The sequence below is a fragment of the Vombatus ursinus genome, unplaced genomic scaffold (assembly GCF_900497805.2).
Source record: "Vombatus ursinus unplaced genomic scaffold, bare-nosed wombat genome assembly UNPS02014798.1, whole genome shotgun sequence".
Taxonomy (NCBI): domain Eukaryota; kingdom Metazoa; phylum Chordata; class Mammalia; order Diprotodontia; family Vombatidae; genus Vombatus; species Vombatus ursinus.
Genome location: NW_020954576.1, coordinates 80901999 through 80923351, shown reverse-complemented (window position 1 = coordinate 80923351; position 21353 = coordinate 80901999). Strand labels below are relative to the sequence as shown.

General features: G+C 37.0%; 1 protein-coding gene across 1 annotated transcript in view; it reads left to right on the top strand.

Annotated features, from left to right (window-relative positions):
- LOC114049472 (dynein heavy chain 14, axonemal-like) overlaps window positions 1–21353 on the top strand; it is a 343809-nt gene that overhangs the window by 190341 nt on the left and 132115 nt on the right. The window contains exons 47-51 of the mRNA XM_027870712.1: window positions 4952–4966; window positions 6549–6742; window positions 10912–11040; window positions 16782–16922; window positions 19040–19207. Of these exons, the coding sequence (XP_027726513.1) occupies window positions 4952–4966; window positions 6549–6742; window positions 10912–11040; window positions 16782–16922; window positions 19040–19207 (647 nt within the window). The remainder of the gene's footprint in view (window positions 1–4951; window positions 4967–6548; window positions 6743–10911; window positions 11041–16781; window positions 16923–19039; window positions 19208–21353) is intronic.

Sequence of the window (21353 nt, the reverse complement as noted above, 5' to 3'; positions counted from 1 at the left end):
TCTTATTTGAGCCTTACAACACCCCTGTTTCAATGCCACTAAACAACTGACAAGAACTAATGATTTCAGATTTACCCATTTTTGATCTGTGTCTGTGGTGGAACTTTCCAATGCTAGGCGTGTCCCACATTTATGAAATGATAGATTTAAAACTCCTCTGCACCCCCCCCAAAAAAAGCCGTTCAAATAAGCTAATCCTGACTTTCTTTTATTGGTTTTTAACAGCCTGCAAGAGAATCTCAAGTTGTTAATTACAGACAACTTTCAGACAACATCTAGAGATCTAGGTATGTGTGGAAACTGAGGTAAACACAATGAAATAAACAGTAGCAATCACTTCCCATCCTACTAAGGTTCAAATCATTTACCTGTAAAGGAATACAACAACAAATATAGTTAGGATTTTAAATTATGAATAATCAACATTGTATCATTGAAGTTTTTGGAAGATATTAAAATTTTCATGGTCATAAGTGATTATATTAATGCCTCAAAAAAAAAGGTAAAAAATACTCAGATTAACAAAACTCATTTTGGTCATATCTCCAAAGCCATGGTGATTGATTTGGGCAATGGGAAATTATCCTTATTCATGAGAAACTCTTTAAGGGTACCAGACATAGGTCTGGAGGCAACTGGGGATTTTTTCTTAATGACTTCTAAGCTTAAAGATCCAATGAACTTGTTTGGTAATCTACTACAATTAGGAACATATTCCTTAGTGCTAATGAAAATTTTACAGAGGTTTATTTTTAGTTCAGTTTTATTTTATTTTCTGGTACATATTCTCTCCTCACCAGTGGGAAAACAAGAAACCCAAAAACCTTGTTACAAACATGTGTAATCAAACAAAATAAATTCCTCCATTGACCATAACCTCCTCCAAAATATATATATATATATATATGTATATATATATATATATGTATATGTATATGTATATGTGTGTGTGTGTACACACACACACACACAGATTGGGATATATATGCATATATATACATACACATGTATGTGGGGGTATATATACATACACACATACATATATATGTGGAGAGCTTATTTCACCCTGAGTCCTCTGGAATTGTATCTGCTCATTGTATTGATCACAATTCCTAAGTCTTTTTAGTTGTTTGTCTTTACAATACTGTTGTTATTATGCAAATTGTTCTTTTGATTCTGCTCACTTTTTATCACTTCTTCATTGTTCAGTCATGTCCAACTCTTTGTGACCCCATTTGGGGTTTTCTTGGCAAAGATCACTGGAGTGGTTTGCCATTTCCTTCTCCAGTTCATTTTACAGATAAGGAAACTGAGGCAAGCAGGATTAAGTGACTTGCCCAGGTTCACACAGGTAGTAAGTGTTTTAAGTCAGATCTGAACTCAGAAAGATGAGTCTTCCTGACTTCAAGCCTAGCACTCTATCCAATGCGCCACCTAACTTCCCTGTATCAGTTCATACAAGTCTTCTAAAGTTTTTCAAAAATTGTCATAATTTCTTACAGCACAATACTATTCCATCACATTCATATATCATAACTTGTTCAGCCATCGCCCGACTGATGGACATGTCCTAAATTTCCAATTCTTTGCCACCACCAAAGAGCTGCTATTAAAAAAAAAAAGCCCTTTTTCTTTTATCTCTTTAGCAGCAAGATTATCAATGGAACAAAGAGTTTGTGCAGTTTAATAGCTTTTGAGCATAGTTCCAATTTGCTTTGGAGAATAGCTGGACCAGTTCATAGTTCTGCCAACATTTTAACAACACTTTGAGCTCATTCCCCTTATTTGTTTGCAATGTAAGAAATGATGAAAGAGATGATTGCAAAGAATCCTAGGTTGAATGAACTGGTACAGAGGGAAGTGGGCAGAATCAGGAGAATGACTAATTCAAGGACAGCAATGTAAGGAAAAAACAGCTTTGAAAAACTTAGGAACTCTCATCAATGCAGTGACCAAACATGTCTCCAGAGGACCTATGATGAAAAATGCCATCAGCATCCTGACAGTTGGTGGTCTTGAACTGCATAAATACATACATTTTTGTACATGGCTACCGTGTGGCTTTGTTTCACTTCACTTCGTATTTGTTACAAGGCTTTTTTTTTTTCTCATCTCTACCACCTGGCTTCCCTATCTTCCTTCAAATTCCAGCTAAAATTCTATCATCTACAAGAAACCTTACCAAATACTTCTTAACCTTGGTGACTTTGCTCTGAAATTATCTCCAATTTATCCTGTATGTATCTTGTTAGTACATAGTTGTTTATATGTTGACTCCACCATTAGTCTATGAGCTCCTTGAGAGCAGGGACTGTTTGTTTGCTTTTATTTGTATTTCTAATGCTGAGCAAAGTACTAATATATAGCACTCTCCCCAAGTGTCCTGCATCTCTCTAATCCTCTGCTTCCTCAGCTGAGGACTCTTGCCCTTTACTTTACTGAGAAAATTGGGGCAATTCCCTATGAGCTCCCTCTCTAACCTTATCTTCATCTCAAATCCTTTAACATCCTCTATGCCCTCCTCAATTTTCCTAGGTTCTGTCGACGAGGTGTCCCTTCTTCATGCCAGGGCCAATTCCTCTACATGTGTAATCTTTCTTCTCTAACAGATTGAAACGTGTCATCCTCTCTCTCTTCCTCTATTGGTTCCTTTCCTTCTGCCTCTAAACATACCCATATTACCCCCATCCCTAAAAAAACCTTCACTAGAATTTAATATTTCTACAAAATATCATTCTGCGTGCCTCCTTTTGTTAGCCAAATGCCTAGAAAAAGTTTTCTATACTCACTGCCTCCACTTTTCTCTCCTCAACTCTTTGCCATCTGGCTTCTGACCTCATCACTAAGTAAGACTTCTCTCCAACATTTCCAATGATCTCCTAATTGCCAAAGCTAATAGTCTTTTTTTCAGTCTTCCTACTCCTTGACCTCTCCATTGCATTTGTCACTATTTATCACCCTTTCATACTGGACACTGTTCTCTTATTTGGACTTTTAGAATACTATTCTCTCCCTGTTCTTCTACCTGTCTGACTATTCCCTCTCAGTTCCCTTTGCTAGATCATCACTCTAAGTGTTCTCTAAGACTCTGGTACTCTTGTCTTCTCCCTCTACATCCTTTCTCTTGGGAACCCCATCAACTCTTCTGGGTTTAATTGTTATTTTTATGCTAATGACTTAATTCTATGTATCTAGCCCTAGTCTGCCCAGAGCTTCAGTCCCGAATCTTCACTGCTTATTGGACACTTCAAAATGAATGTCCCATATGCATGTCAAATTCAAAATGCCCAAAATAGAACTCATTATACTTTCCCCCAAACCTACCCCTCTTCCAGACTTCACTACTTCTGTCACATGAACCACATTTTTTTAAGTTTCCTAGGTTTATAACCTCAACGTTATTCTCAGCTCCTCATTCTTCTCCCCCTATATACTATTGCTAAATCTTGCCATTTGTGTATCCACAACATATCTCATATCTGATGCCTTCTCTCTACTTACCCAGCCATCACCTTAGCTTGGACTCATCACTTCTTGCTTAGACTATTGAAAAGTTTCCTAGTAGATCTCCCTACCTCAGATCTTTTCCTAGCATCCTCCTCATAGTTACCAAAGTATTCTTTCTTGAGATCTGACCTTGTCACTCCCCTTCCAGTGTCTCTTTTTAGATTTTTAAAGTTCTTCACAACCTGACCCCAGCCTATCTTTCCAGCCTTATTATACCTTACTCCCCCTCTCAAACTCTACAAACTGGCTAATTTTGTCTTCTTTCTGGAGACAATAATAACTGGAGGGAGAGAGAAGTATCAAAGATTACTCCAAAATTTTGAGCCTAGGTGATTAAGAATATGGTGGTGCCCTCAAAAGAAATGGCAAAGTTGGGAGGAGGGAAAAGTTTGATGGCTAGGTAGAGTGGAGAGAACACTCTGTAGTCAAAAGGCTTGGGGTCAATTACCACCTCTGATGCTTAGTACTTGTGTGACCTTGTAAAAATCATTTGGCTTCCACAGGCCTTAGTTTACTTATCTATTAAATGATGGGATTGGCTGTTGAGGTCCCCTCCAGGTCTAGATTAATGTTTCGGTAAGCCTACTATGAATTTGGCTCTTAACCTGTTAAGTTTGAGGCACTAGTAAGGCACCTAATAGGCAGCTGAAGATGTTAAACTGGGCCTTAGGGAGAGCTTAGAATTAAATACATAGATTTGGTGTGTGGATATGTATATGTATATGTGTGTGTGTGTGTGTGTGTGTGTGTGTAAATTTATCTTATACATATATATCTACACACACTATAATAATGATGATGATAAGAGCAAACATTTATATAGTGTTTACTATGTGCCAGGCACTGTGCTAATAAGCACTTTACAAATACTATTTTATCCTTGTAATAACCCTGGGAGGTAGATGCTATTAATATCTTCATTTTATAGATAAAGAAATTGAATCAAACTAAGGTTAATTGACCTGCCTAGGGACACATAGCTAGTAAGTGTCTGAGGCTGGATTCAAACTCAGGTGTTCCTGACTCCAAGCCTGGCAGTCTATCCACTTTGCCACCAAGCTATCATTATATATAGATTAGATAGCTAGATGGATATAGAGTTATAGATAGATAAGTATGTATGTTATCATGTATACATTGAATTTCTTCAATATATTTCAAAGTATATAGAACATACATTGTGTCTCTTACATATATACATAGAGGCAAATTTGGATACATTAGTATAATGCTTTAAAGGATACCCTCATACTTCACAATTCTGTGAAGTTTGAATTCAGTCAAAGGGCCACACTTGAGGACCTAGAGGGCCTCGAGGCTGCAGGTTCCTGACCCCTGGGGACTACATGGATAAGAATGAGCTTTATCTAGCATGTTTGGTACCTCTGGTCTAGACCATAGTTTCCAATGCCTACTGTATATTTCTATCTGAATGTCTCACTAGCATCTCCAATTCAATGTCCAGAAACATGCATCATCTTTCAAAAAGTAGCAACAATAACAAAAACCCTACTCTTCCAATTGAGTTCTTTATTTCTGCCAATCTTAAAATTATTCATTTAATCACTCCATCTAAGAGTCAGCATGGCAAAATAGAAAATTGACCTTTGAGCTAGGAAGATATGGGTTCAAATCCCACCTCTGACACATATGTTTATGTTACCTTGTACTAGTCAATCTTCATGCTAAATTTCAGAGAAGGTGTAGACTTGAATTGATAGAAGGATTTCCTATACTAAGAAAATCACTTGACAGCTAGGTGGTACAGTGGATAGAGTGCTGGGCCTGGAGTCAGAAAAACTCATCTTCCTGAGTTCAAATCTGGCCTCAGACACTTACTAGCTATGTGACCCTGGCCCAGTCACTTAACCCTGTTTACCTCAGTTTCTTCATCTGTTAAATGAGCTAGAGAAGGAAATGGCAAATCACTCCAGTATCTTTGCCAAGAAAACCCCAAATGGAGTCACAAAGAGTAGTAATTAATTAATATTAGTATTAGTAATTAGTGTACCTCCAATTCTGACTCCTCTTCCATGGTCTAGACCAGTCGTGTCAAGCTCATGTGGACATGGCAACCACTAAACCATACATAAAGATTCCTGAAGGCTACATATTGACTTAGGAAAACACATATTAACATTCCTTGTGTTTTATTGTATTTTTATTTAGTTTGTTAAACATTTACCAATTGCATTTTTAATCTGCTTCAAGCCACACTAGGGAAGGCTGGGGCCTGAAAAATGACTGAACAACAAGAAAAGCATAGATTGGATCCTTTTCCCTAATCTAGACACCCATTGTTGAGTTCCATCAGTCATTTTTGACTCTCTTCTCTCTTTCACCTTCTATATTTCCAGAAGATGTCAGATCCTACCACTTCTGCTTTCACACAATTTTTCTTCAATATGTTCCATCCTTTCCATTGCCACCATGCTTGTCTAAGTCCTCATTCTCATCTTGAACTATTGCAACTGTCTCCTAGTGGATTTCCCTGCCTCTGGTCATTCCATCCTTCACTTCACTGCCAGATCATGTCACTCCTCTCCTCAAAACCTTTTGGTGGCTCTCTATTGCCAACAGAATCAAGTACAAACTTCTCTAACACACAGGAACCACCATTTTTCCAATGTTATATCTTTCTACTTCTCCCACTTTGTCCTCCAGACAAATTTTCCAATTCCCCATTATATGCCTTTGTTCATTCCAGATGCTGGCTCTGTCTTTCCACCCACTCCCATCTCTACCTATTGAAATCTTATCTTACAATCTTCAAGACCAAGTTCAATTTCATCTCCTCCATAGTTTTTCCCTTCCTTAAACCCCATGAAAGAATTTGTTTGGGCCTCTCTTATCATGTACCTATTTTCTATCAGAATTTTTTTGTCTACATCTTATTTCCCCAGCTATTATAATAAGCTCAGCGACTGCCATGACTGTGCATTATTTATCTAACACAGTCTTTGGTTTAGTAGACACTTAATCTGCTTTTGTCTGAAGAGCAAAGATATTTCCTCAGAATTTCAATTTTTGTTTGTGTCTAGCTTCCTTTGGACAAAACTATCATTGGTCTGAAAAGCAAGAAAGTGAAGAAATTCAAACCACACTGGCAAAAACCATTATTGTGTCCACAATAAAATTTAGCGCCAATACAACTGCTGGCAAAACTCAGGAGTTGATTCTTAAGAAATTAATACGAAAAAGTAAAGACATTCATGGAGCTCCAAAACACAGCCGGGTAAGAATTCTCCCTCCCCCATCCTCCATTTGATTATCAGATCAATACTATTTTAGGACCAGAACTACTGGGATCTTTTTTTAATAATAATAACAAGTTAACGTTTATAGAGCACTTACTGTGTATCAAGCACTGTGCTAAACACTTTGCAATTATTTCATTTGATCCTCACAACAACCCTGAGAGGTAGATGCTATTATTATCACCATTTTGTAGATGAAGAAACTAGGCAAACAGAGGAAGAGTGATTATGTGGCCAGGGGCACATAGCTTGTAAGTGTTTGAGGCCAAATTTGAACTCTGGTTCAGATCTAAAGTCAGCTCCTCCTTACTCCAAGTCTGGTATTCTATCCACTGTGCCACCTAGTTGCTCCTAAGAATGAAAATGTTAGTAAATAAAAAAAATTGATAAAATAAAAGCATTTCACATGATTCTGAAGAACTCAGAACATTAGAAAATTCATTTGATAAAAAGTGAAAGGTGAAAAAAAGTGTAAAAAGAGTAATGAAAGGTTGCACAGTGCACAGAACACTAGGCCTGGAGTCAGGAAGACGAGTCAGGAAGATCTGAGTTCAAATCTGGCCTCAGACATTTGCTAGCTGTGTGATCCTGGTTAAGTCACTTAACCTCTATCTGCCACAGATTCCTTATCTGTACAATAAGGATAATAATAATAGCACCTCCCTCCCAGGATTGTTAGGAGGATCAAATGAGAGTTTTGTTGTTGTTCAGTTGTTTTTCAGTCTTGTCTTACTCTTTCATGACCCCAGTTGGGGTTTTCTTGGCAAAGATACTGGGATAGGTTTATCATATCCTTCTCTAGCTCACTTGACAGATGAGGAAAGTGAGGCAAACAGGATTCAGTGGTTTCCCCAGGGTCACGTAGCAAATAAGAATCTAAGGCTGGATTTGAACTCAGGAAAGTGAATCTTCCAGCACTCTATCCACTGCATTATCTAGCTGCCCCTCAAATGAAATAATACTTAAAAAGGCACTTTGCAAATCTTAAACTTCTATATGAATGCTAGCTGCTAATATTAATATTATTATTATTATTAAGAATCTCCATATCTAATGAGTGGACTAAGAATTTGGAGTGATAGTATATGATGGAAGGGAATGCTGTAAAATTAAAGGTAGGTGTCAGAATTGTGTCTGCTAATGCTTTTTTTTTTCAACACCTTATTCCTCTTGTAAATCTGACTAATAGTAAGAAGTAAAGAGACTGGTGGTGCCTGGATCCTGATCTAAATCTCAAAAAACAGGCTTGCTATAAATTGACAAACTCCCGCTTTCTTAGCAGATGGTGCTAAAAATGTCAGCTGATGTGGCAGGGCAGCCCAAAGTGTGTCGGCCCCAATCACTTGCAAAAATACTCAATATGCTTGGAACCAGAGGCATTTTATCTGTAAGGTGACTAATCTCCCCATGGGGGATGTGAGGCCCCTGCGTGCTGTCTGAAGCCAGCGGCTACCAAAGTCATTACACAGTTAAGACCAACTACTATTTCTGGAGCCAGAATGGAAAGGAAAGCCAGTTTTTACAGAATTGGAGAAGAGTTTATGAAATCGAGTCTCAGTATTCAATACCACTGTCATTTGCAACTGAATTGAAGGTTCTTCATGTCTCTTGCATAGCTGGGGCACAAGTGACTAGCAGTAGTCCTTTACACACAGTAAGCACTCAATAACTTTTTGTTGAATAAATAGTAATGCTTTGTTACAGTTAGACAACTAAAGAGAGCCATGACTAGGACAGAGCAATAGAGATTTGTTTCAAGGCAACAAAATTTTGAGCACAAAAATTTGACATGATTTTTTCAATAGAGAAGCAACTGAGCTTAGCGCTGACTTAGCAAAAATAATTAGTTAAAATAGGGAGCTAAGGTAAGAATAACACTGCTCTGTGAGCTAATAGTGTAACAATTCTCCTTCCTTCTCAACTGACTTTGTCTTGATTTTACGGTTGCCTGGGGTCCTGAGAAGTTATGTTATTTGTTCAGGGTCACAGAGCTCTGCATGTGTGTCACACATACACAATTATGTGTCAGTGTACATAGAGTGTGTACTGGTTGTATCAGAACTTTTAACCCATAATCTATGCATACCTATGATCACAGGCAGGTCTTTCTGTTTGTAACTCCAGCTCTCTCTTCACTACACCATGACAACTTTCTGCTTTAAGGTGAAAAACAAGTACGGATCTGAATTGGTAGAGGAATGTCCTCACCGAGGAGTTCCCTATGCCATTGAAATCACAGGTCCAGTTTTTTTTTAAGCTTTTTGTATTATTTTTCACATGAAGAACGACAGAAATGTTTTATGGCACAATTTGATTTTCTTGCCACTGGGTGTCAAAATTCCTAGTTAATGGCTTTGTAGTTAGATGGTCCATATCCATGATACAGACTTTCTCAAGCTATCTGTCCTTGGACCCATTAATCATACTATTTAAATAGAAGATGAATAGAGATAGGGGCAGGTAGGTGGCGCAATAGATAGAGCTCCAGCCATGGAGTCAGGAGGACCTGAGTTCAAATCTTGCTCAGACACTTGATACTTAGTAGCTGTGTGACCCTGGGCAAGTCACTTAACCCCAATTGCCTCACCAAAAAGCAAACAAAAAAAAAAAGAATGGAGATTCGGAGATTCTTTTTCAAAGAATGCTTTCTATCATTCATTATTTATAAAATTCCAACTTTTACCTGCTGTATTTTAATAGTAATAGTAATAATAATAATAGCCAACATATAGTACTTTAAGCTTTGCAAAACTCTTCACTTATGTCATTCTATTTGATCCTCACAATCACCCTGTGAAGTAGGTGCTATTATTATTTTCATTTTACAAATGAAGAAACTGAGGTTCAGAGAGGCTAAGTGGCTTGCCGAGGGTCACACATCTAAGAAAGGGTATGAAATCAGGTCTTCCTGATGCCAAGTCCAACATGACATCCACCACACCTCACAGCTCAATGGGGCCCCCCACACTACTGAGTGTGAACCAGATACACATTAAAATTTAATTGGGAAATGTTTAACAAAATAAATTAAAATGCAATAAAACATAGGTAATATTAATTTGTATTTTTCTAAGTCAATATTCAACCCACAGAAATCTGTTTCTATTTGAGTTTGACACCACTGCACTGAGACAAATCAAAAACCGAGAGAAAGAGTTTCTGGGTTAATTAATAATCAATTTATTAATTAGGCTAGCTTATAATCAATAAATTGACAGGTGGTGGTTTCTCTGGAACCAAAGATACCTAATGGAGAAGATAAATGCCTTAAATATTTTTAGAAAAGGGAATGCCCCTGACAAGTGAAAATCAACCCTGACAGGTGAACAGTCAATGAAGTGGGGAAGACATATTAATGAGGAAGTAGGCTTTAAAAGTCTTTAGTTGCTTCTGTTAAGAATATGGCTTGATAACGAGACTCAGCCACCTCCAGCAATTTGGATAAAGCAATCCATCTCTACCCAGCCCACTCAGGTTGGTTTTCTCCTTCATGAGCTGGGGCACTCTAAACTACAATGGAGAGGTAAAAGAACATGGGCTTACTGCTTTAGGGCTGGAATGCACCTAGATTAGATTCTATTTACAATCCAAACAAAAGTCTGGTTTTCTAGTCAGGTGAAGTCCTGGCTAACATCAAGGAGCATGTTTCCTGATCGGGGATGGAGAACCTGCGGCCTCAAGGTCACATGTGGTCCTTTAGGTTCTCAAGTGCGGCCCTTTGACTGAGTCCAAGTTTGACTCAGTCAAAGGGCCACACTCAAAGACCTAGAAGGCCACAGGTGGCCTCGAGGCTGCAAGCAATCTCATCCGTCAGCAAGGTCCTTCAGAGGCTGACTGGCTGGCCTACAGGGGCTGGTCCCTGAATGAAGAAATAGAGAGAAAAAAAAAAAACCTTAATCCTAATTTTAAAATTGGTTATTAATATAATAGAAAAATAATAATTTCTCTCAGAACTACTGGACCTAGCTGCCATCTTCTTTCTCTATAGGAAAGTACAGAAGATTTAAGCTAATTAGTTTTATTTTTAATGAACTAACATAAAATGTTATTTGTAATTATGGTATGTTTAGCCGTCATAATTACTTAATAATTTAAAGGAAGGTAAACATACAATGACTATTAAATCTGTTTACTTTTTTCCCCAAAGGTGATAATATTTATTGATGATCTGAATTCACCAGTGCCAGAGGAGTATGGGGCACAACCACCCCTGGAATTGGTCAGACAATTATTAGATTTAGAAGGGTTTTATAATACCGAACAACTTGCATGGAAGGTATAAATCATTTTTGAGTTTTATGTACCATAAAATATTATTGTTTAACAACGAGTTAAATATTTGTAGCTATTTTTAGTAAAGTAAGGATTTTAGGTAGCTCAGCTGTATAAATACCCAGATGTTACATGTGTATAGTGTGGTATAAGAACAGTAATAGAACTGTTGTCTTTAGCAAAATCAGAAGATTGGAGATTGGCCATGCTAATTAATTTTGCAAATTAAGCAAATCTGTTATTCCAAGATCTGAAATCAAATAACCGGACTGAATCAACATAGGTTGTGAACAAATTAGAATCTGAGTTAAAACTGAATGAATATACGTACTCACCCCTCCCCTATAGCACTGGTTATTTTACTCTCTAAATCAACTAATGGTAATTTTTGACCAATGCATCATTTTTCATATTGTGGAATGCCTGACAAAAAGGTGGGATGATAGATTTCTTTAATCAATATATTTGCTACTTTTCAAATCCATTGATCTAGAATTTTCAGTAGTCCATATTGCAAAATGAAAACACTTTCCAAATAGACATTTCTCTGTGAAATTACTTTTACTATCTTTAAACAGATCACAATTATTTGGAAGAAATAAGATTCAAATACCCCTTGTATTCTCAGTTTCATATGAATCTGAATTTAATTTTGGTAAAAGATATTTCATTTCAAAGCCCTCTGTATTAAATTTCAGAATTCTTACTTATCAAAGGTAGTCCCTTCCCCAAGTCCTTGTCACATGCTCCCTTGCAACCAGCAGTTCGATGAATTATACCACTTTGTTTTCTTTAAGGAACTAAAATACAAAGTATAAGTCAACAAATGCTTATTTAATTTTTTTTACATTTTTTGGTAATTGGGGTGAAGTGACTTGCCCAGGGTCACACAGCTAGTAAGTGTCAAGTGTTTGGTCTGAGACCAGATTTGAACTCAGGTCCTCCTGACTTCAGGGACAATGCTCTATCTTCTGCGCCACCTAGCTGCCCCACAACAAACATTTATTAAATTCTTTCTATGTGCCAGATTCTATGCTGAGCCCTGGGAATACTTATTAATAGTCCCTGATATCAAAGAGCTCATATTAAAATGGAGTGAGACAACATGTATAACATGTATACTAATAAATATCCACGAAATCTGCCCCAAAAAGAACACAAGTTAAGATAGAATGAAGAGCACTTGTAGCCAGGAGGGATCAGGAAAGGTTTTGGGTGGAAGATGGCTCTTATGCTGAGCATAATTACTAATGTACAACAATACTGGCATTTAGCATTACATGACAATTCAAAAGGCCCAAAATAAAGAAAAATGGGAACAATCAGTCAAGAACTTAATAATGTCATCCGATCTAAGTCAATGTTTACCTTGATGTGTGGTACTTCAGTGTAAGGGCACACACAGGGAGGATAGCAATGCTTTTCATAATGGTCTCTTTAACTTATGCTTATTATGAGCCCAGTTTATTTATTACTGGGGCAGCATGGCACAATGGTTAGAGAACTGGTTTTAACATCAAGAAAACCCAGCCTCAAGCCCTACCCTGACACATACTGACTGTGTGATGCTGGGCAAGTCTATGTTGGGAAATAAGGTTGAGGATCAAAAAATGAAAGAGACCAAAAACTTGTGGATGACTGAGGAGCTTCATGTCTATATATCATTTATATAGTCTTCACCAAAAAAAAAAAATGCAAAGCATTAGAAATGTCAAGCACCAAATGACAGTGCTTTAAAATGGAACTGACTATATCCTAAGAGCTTGGAAGGAAGCAAACAGTTACAGATACAGCAGTCACTTAAGAATTACACTCTCTCAGAGTGAAAAGGGATGTCTACAGCATACCTGATGAGTTGACATCCAATCTTTGAAGACTGCCAGTGACGGTCAGCACCCTATCTCATAAAGTGATCCATCCTACTTTTAGACAGCTCTAATTGTCAAGAACTTTTACTTGTATCAAGCCTCAATCTATCGCTTTACAACTTTCTTCCGTTGTTCCTATGTCTCTCTGGAGACAAACAGAAAAAGTAATTAACTACCAATTCTTTGAATACTGGATGACAATTATTGTGCCCTTCTTAAGTCTTTTCTTTTCCCTATGAATCATCCCCAGTTCCAATAGGATATCTTCATATATGAACTTGAGGCCCTTCGCCATATTGGTGTCTCCCCTCTGGATGCTCTCCAGTTTATCAAAATGTAGCACACAGAACTTGAATCACAGAATTTGAGAGTTGGAAGGGCCTTCAGAAGCCATCTACAAAAGGAATCCCCATTACACTATACTCAATGAGTGTTTAGAACAGTACTCCAGGTAAAGTCTAACCAGATAGCATGGCCAGATTATCACATATTTAGTCTTAGACCCAAGGCTGTCATATAATGTAATCCAAGGCTGCATTACCCTTTTTAATTTCTGCATCACTGTTGACTCAACCATATAGTACACTAAAACCCCTCATACTCTTTCAAATGAATTCTTGTGAGCCCATACCATCTATACTTCTGATTTTCTTTTTTAAGTATAAGGCTTTAGCTTATCCCTATTAAATTTTACTATATTAGATTTTATTAGTTTAGGTTAGATCTTATTAGATTAGATTTGGCCCAATGCTTTAGCCTGTCAGTATCTTTTAGGACTTGACTCTGTCATCCAGTGTGTTAGATATTCCTCCACGCTTTGTGTCATCTGCATATTTGTTAAGGATTTCATCTATGCCTTTTTTCCAAGTCATTAAGAGAAAAGTGTTAAACAGTACAGAACCAAACAAAGATCCCTAGGTCTCTCCACTGGAGATCTCCTTCCAAACTGACATGGAACCATTAAGGACTACTCTTTGGTACATATATTCAACCAGTGATAAATCTATCTATCATCGAATCTACACCTCTCCATATTTTCCACAATAATAGCATGAAAAACTGTCAAATTCTTTGCTAAGTCTAAATAAACTATATTCGCCATATTTCTCTGATCTACCAGTTTAATATGTGTCAAAACAAAAAAAAAAAAGACAAATCAGGTTAGCTCAGTGAAGCCATGTTGGGATCACTATTCATTCTCCTTTCTAGATGTTCATTAATCATACCTTGGATTGTTTTTTCATCTAGATCAGTGATTTCATAAGTTTTGGGAAATTCCCAATGAACATTCGCCCTCTATAAAATTCAACAACTCATCTGTAACTTAAAGTTTTAGAGAGATGCCTGGAGTACTGAGATGTTAAGTGATTATCCATGGCTGCCCAGCTATTATTTGTGTTAGAGGTTAGACTTGTACCAGGTCTTCCTAACACCAAGACCAACCCTCTATTCATATATGCTATCCTTTAATAATATGTCTAGAATTTTGTTACATATAGAAATAGCCAGCCTAGTATAATGGAAAGAACACTGGACCAAGAAGCAGAGGACCTGCATTTTAAAATCCCAATCCAGCCACTTCCTATGTGACCTTGGGCAAGTCATTTAACATTTTTGAGCTTCAATTTTCTGATCTATAAATGAGAGAATCAGACCAGATTATTTCTAAGGTCTATTCTAAGTCTTTGATCCTATTAAGGATCCTGTGTGAGGCAGCTGGGTGACAAAATGGATAGATTACAAGGCCTGGAGTCAGAAAGACCTGAATTCAAATCCAGCCTCACATCTTTTACTAGCTGTGTGCCTCTGGGCAAGTCACAACTTTTGTTTGCCTCAATTAACTTAACTAAAAAATTGAGATATAATAATATCACTTACCTCATAGGGTTGTTGTGAGTATCCAATGAGATAATATTTGTAAAGCTCTTAGCATAGTGCCTGGCGCATAGTAGGCATGAATAAATGCTTATTCCTTTCCCCATCCCCTAGTATCCTTCTACAATCTTCCTTTCCCATTCTTCACAATCTTTGAAAAGCAATGACTGTGGTTTGCTAAGCAATCACACTCACCTGTTGTTGTTGTTGTTGTTGTTGTGTTTTTTCAAAACCAGAAGAAAGAATTCATCTGTGCCAGATGACTTGAACTCATTGAGGTCAGGAAGATATTCATGTTACCACTTCCTTATGTGTCTTAAGTATAAATTCCCTATTGGTCATTTTTGATCTATGTTTTCTCATCTAAAACTCCTCTTCCTTGGCAGAGAGGCATGAGAGCTGAGCAGCTCAGCCTTCTTTTTGTCTTTTTCAACTTCCTCTTTTGCCCAAAATAGCTTTTTTTATTTTATTGTCAATTTTCCTTACCAGCCCCAGCTAATTGAGTGTTAGCACTCCTGACATTATTCTCTCTCACTTTTACATTACTCTTGTTACTTGCCTTTGCTCTCACATTCTCAGAACGCATTTTTTAAATCTAAGTTGACCAAGGAATTCTCTGTGCATCCATATTACCATTTTAAAATCTTTAGAAAATTTGCCCTTTTCCTTCTTGTCAGAATTATTTCTCTTTGTGTCTTCAAAATTTTTGTTTGTTTGTTTGTTTGTTTTTGCTTTTTGGTGAGGTGATTGGGGTTAAGTGACATGCCCAGGGTCACACAACTAGTAAATGTTAAGTTTCTGAGGCTGGATTTAAACTCGGGTCCTCCTGACTCCAAGGCCAGAGCACTATTCACTGCACCACCTAGCTGCCCCCAAAATCATATTATTCTTAAGAGTTTCCTATGTCAGAAGCCAATTTCCTGTGTAGAATAGACACAAACTGAATTAAACAGGACAAGAGTAAGTTAAATTTGAAAACTGTATCAAACTTTTTGAAAGAAAGGCCTATTTTTTCCATATCTAATGAAGCTACGTGGCTACAAGTAATGGAATGCTTCAGTCTTGAAAGAATTAAAGTTTTAGGCTACCAAAAGGCACGTGGTGGGCCCAAGTAGGCTGCAGTCTATTATAGAGCACTAGAAAGAGTGACTCTTGCTGCTCATATTTATTGAAGATTTATTTGCATCAGAATGGTAATTTATCATTGATAATTAAAATTAATATAATCAGTAATAATAGTAGAATGATTTTCTTATTCACACAAAGACATATAATGGCCAAGTGAACTAGAAAGTTCATTCCCATCAGTTACCTAGTTCTTTTCTCCATAGAGAAGCCTACTTAGGAAAACCAAAGTGTGATATTGTAGCAGTTCAGTAAGTGTGGAATGAAAGTAAAAGAAATTTGTCAAGTCCTCCATGAAGCCTTCCTTGATGCCCCCTTTTCCCTCATCCTCATTCCTGAAGGAAAACTGTTTCTTTACTCCTCAGATTTCTTGCAGCACCTGGGCACCTCCGTCGCCTTTATTTCACTTTAACTTACAATAAAGCTATTTGTCCTTTCCCACTATTTGACTGTAAGCACTCAGAAAGTAGGCAAGGTCTCTTGTATATCTATATTTGTGTCCTCAGAATCTAGCACTTAATATGCTCTTAATAGATTTTCACTGACTGAAATTAGCTGCCTAGTCTTAAGATGAGGATGTTGTTATAAAGCTCTCGTACCCTGATGAGTCCATTAAAAAGATGTATCAGACTGGTAGAGAGAGAATCAATCTCATAAGAAACATTTCCCCAAATAATGTGTTAAAGGAAAATTGCTGAGATTTCCAATATACCCATAATCATATCTACAATGCACCAGTGTCAAAGAGTGATCTTTTCCCAGGATCAGGTGTCATATCCTTTTCTGATATTTTGGTTCCTAGATCTACTGCATCCTGAAAGCTCAGAGTTCACTGACTGTAGTACTATTGGTTAATCTTTCTTTCTATTTCTCACAGAATATTCAAGATATCTCTCTGGTTGCAGCTTGTGGCATTCCACTTGGTGGAAAAAGTGATATCAGTCCGCGTCTTCTCAAACATTTTTTCATACTGGTAATGCCTCATCCTCCACAACATGCCTTATTCACTATTCTTCAGGTAATAAATGAAGTTAGTAGAAATTAGAAGGCTTCCATAGACTAAGAAGATAGGGGAGGGGGAAAGGATATAAAGTATAATACTACTAACGTTTAAAGAAAAATGCCATCAGATATTACTGAGAAGCACTACAATTGGAATGGAAAGTGTTGAATTAATGTTGAATTTGTAGTCAGAAAACTTAAGTTCAAATCCCAGCTAATTAGCTATATGACCTTGAATAAGTCATTTAACCTTTTCTGAGTCTCAGTTTTCTAAAAATAGGGATAATAATTCTTGCACTGACTACTGCAGGTTATCTTGAGGAAAGGGCTTTGTAAACTTTAAAAGTCCCATGAATATGTGTCATTATTGTTATTATTTCATTTCCTCCTGTATGTTGCCTGTTTTATTATTCTGACCTCCCCTTAACATTTAGAAACACTTCATTTATTTTTAAATAATATTTTCCCCCAATTACTTGTAAAAGAAAAACAATTTTTAACATTCTTTTTTTTAAGTTTTGAGTTCTTAATTCTATCCCTCCTTTCCTCTCCTCCCTCTTCTCTTACCTCCCCTTCCTAAGAGGGACAGGGGAGGAATAGTAATCTGATATAGTTATACATGAGCAATCATGTAAACGTCTCCATATTAGTCATTTTGTGCAAGAAGACTTGAACAAAAAGAAAAGAAAAGAAAGAAAATGAAAAATAGCATGCTTCAATCAGTATTCAAACAACATCAGTTCTCTCTCTGGAGTCAGATAACATTTTTTATCATGAGTCTTTTGGGATTGTCTTGGATCCTTATATTGCTGAGAATAGCTAAGTCACTCACGACTCTTCGTGATACAGTATTGCTATTATTGTGTATAGTGTTCTACTGGTTCTGCTCACTGCATTTTGCATCAGTTCATGTTAAGTCTTTCCAGGTTTTTCTGAAGTCATTCAGCTTGCATTTCTTATAGCATAATAGTATTCCATTACAATCATATACCACAACTTATCCAGCCCTTCCCCAACTGATTAGCATCCCCTCAATTTCCAATTCTTAGCCACCATAAAGAAAGAGCTGCTACAAATATTTTTTGTAAAAATAGGCTCTTTTCTCTTTTCTAAAAAAATCTCTTTGGGATACAGACTTAGCAGTGGTGTCGCTAGATCAAAGGGTATGCATAGTTTGGTTGCCCTTTGGGAATAGTTCCAAATTGCCCTCCGGAATGGTTGGATCAGTTCACAACTCTACCAAGAATGCATTAGTGTCCCAGTTTTCCCACATCCCCTGCAAAATTTACCATTTTCCTTTTTTGTCATATCAGCCAACCTGATAGGTGTGACGTGGTGCCTCAGAATTGTTTTAATTTGCATTTCTCTAATCAATTGCAATTTTGAGCACTTCTTCATATGACTATAGATAGCTTCAGAAACACTTCATTTATAAGAAAGAAAACCTAAGTATTAATTAAGATTGAAGAACTAGTTGAATCATCTTATGTTGCCCATTGGTGCATATGCTAGGGAACCAGTAGGTCAGAGAGACATCTCATGCACACTGTTGAAACTATGTAGAACTGGCTATAGAATACACCTGACCTATATCCCCAGACCCTGAAGAGCTCTTCCCAATCAGATTGAAACTTCCAGGGGAAGCTTGGTACTGTGCTACCTACCTGACAATCCTTCAAACAAGGAGGCTGTTAAGAATTCAAGTTAGTCATTAAGTTACATGAAAAATCCTAAGGTTTCATATTAATTTTATAACTTCACATCATTGCAAGGAACTCAGAGGGTATGGCAGTAGGCCATACTAATCCCCTGGCTGATACTCAAATGTCATTAACCAAAGTCCCCTGACATTTTCTTCCCTTCTACTAACAAAGTCTTGGAAACACTACTCAAGTGGTAGCTTGGGAAAAGATGGAATAGGAAGCCTGAACATTAAGTCATTACCAACACCAACCTACCCCCTGAGGCTTGGACAAACCATAGAAATAGTCCTGATTGTCTGTTAAATGATGACTATTAGTATTTTTAATAGACTTTGAACTTCCTGTTAATGTTATAATGCCTAAATCTGCAGGCACACTAAGGAATACTTAGATGTTTTTAAAATGTTGGTCACAAAATTTTCTTTTTTAGGCTCATCTGGGAATACACTTACACAACAATTCCTTCCTCTCTGATGTTCAGAAGTGCAGGCAGCAATTGGCAGCACTTTCCCTCTCTGTCTACTATCACATATGTCACAATCTGTTACCAACCCCAGCTAAGTGTCACTACATGTTTAGTCTTCGAGATCTATTTAAGGTTTGTATAAAATTTTATTCTAAATCAGTAATAAAACATTTTACTCATAGGAAATCTAATTTTGCTCATTAAATGTGTCTTATATATTTGTCCTTTTAGATTATTGTCAGCCAGCATTACACCAAAATCAAAATACAATCCTGGTCTGGCTTGCTTGCTTTCTATTTCATTGTGTGTTAGGATTTCTACACATAGGATGAACAGGAAAAATGGAATGAAGTGAATGAAGTGAAACTCAAATCAGGCAATGTTGTCACTTGTTATCAGCTCTGATAGCAGGTGAAAGTTAAAACTAATTGTTAAAATGAGATTTGGGAAGTATTTTTGGATTTCAATTATTTATGCCTATCCTTCTTCTCATTACCATGGATTGCTGTTTGTTCTATATGGGTTTTGGGGGGTTTTTTGGTAGTGATTTGAGAATTAGTTGGATGTACTAAAGTACTCTGAAGTCTATGGAGAAAAAAAAAACATCTCCAAGGGAAAAAAGGAATTAAACAGTACTTTATTTTTTCCCACAACTAAATATCAAGAAAATTTTTAGCATTCATTTTTATAAGATTTTGAGTTCCAAGTTTTTCTCCCTCCCTCCCTCCCCTCCCCTCTTCTGAAAATGGTAGGTAGTTTGATATAGTTTATCCATATGCTATCATGTAAAACATATCCATATTCATCACAGATGTGGAAGAAGAAACTGATCAAAAGGGGAAAAAAACCATGAGAAAGAATAAAGTAAGTGAAAAAAATATGCTTCGATCTGCAATCAGAGTCCATCAGTTCTTTAACTGGATATGGATAGCGTTTTCATTGGGAATCCTTTGTACTAGTCTTGGATCATTGTGTTGCTGAGAAGAGCTGAGTCATTCAGAGTTGATCATCACACAATGTTGCTTATAGTGTGTACAATGTTTTCCTGGCTCTGCTCATTTCGCTTTGCATCAGTCTGTACAAGTTTTTCCAGGTTTTTCTGAAATCTGCCTGTTCATCATTTCCTATTGCACAATAGTGTTCTATTACATTCATATAACACAGCTTGTTCAGCCATTCCCCAATTAATGGACATCCCCTGAATTTCTGATATTTCACCACCACGAAAAGGGCTGCTATAAATATTTTTGCACATGTAGGTCCTTTTCCCTTTTTTATGATCTCTTTGGGATACAGACCTAGCAGTGGTATTGCTGAATCAAAGGGTATGCACAGTTTGCTTGTCCTTTGGGCGTAGTTCCAAATTGCTCTCCAGAATGGTTCTATCAGTTCACACCTCCACCTACAGTGCATTAGTGTCCCAATTTTCCCACATCCTCCCCAACATTTATCATTTTCCTTTTTTGTCACATTAGCCAATCTGGTTGATGTGAGGTGGTATTTCAGAGTTGTTTTAATTTGCATTTCTCTGGTCAAAAGTGATTAAGAGCACTTCTTCATATGTCTATAGATATCTTTGATTTCTTCATTTGAAAACTGCCTGTTCATGTCCTTTGACCATTTATCAATAGGGGAATGGCTCATATCTGATAAATTTGACTCAGTTCTCCATATATTTGAGAAATGAGGCTTTTGTCAGAGACACTTGCTGTGAAGATTCTTTCCCGGATTTCTGCTTTCCTTCTAATCTTGGTTGCATTGGTATTGTTTATGCAAAAACTTTTCAATTTAATTTGATCAAAATTATCTATTCTACATTTCATAATGTTTTCTATCTCTTCTTTGGTCTTGAATTCTTCCTCTCCTCATAGATCTGACAGGTAGACTATTCCTAGCTCCTCAAATTTGATTGCTTCGTTATCTATGGTACCTTTTAGCAAGATTTCCTTCCTTATATCTTTTAATTAGGTACTTTTTTGTTTTTACTTTATCTAAGATCATGATTGCTGCCCATATCTTTTTTTACTTCAGCTGAAGCATAATAGATTCTGCTCTAGCCCCTTACCTTTATTCTGTATGTCTCTCTGCTGCAAGTGTGTTTCTTTTAAGCAACATATTGTAGGATTCTGGTTTTTGATCCCCTCTGCTATCCACTTCCATTTTATGGGAAAGTTCATCTCATTCACATTCACAGTTACTTCCATCCCTCCTATTCTCCCTCCTGTTTGTCCTCTCTCTCCTTTCCCCCTTTCCCACCTCATCAATGTTTTGCTTCTGT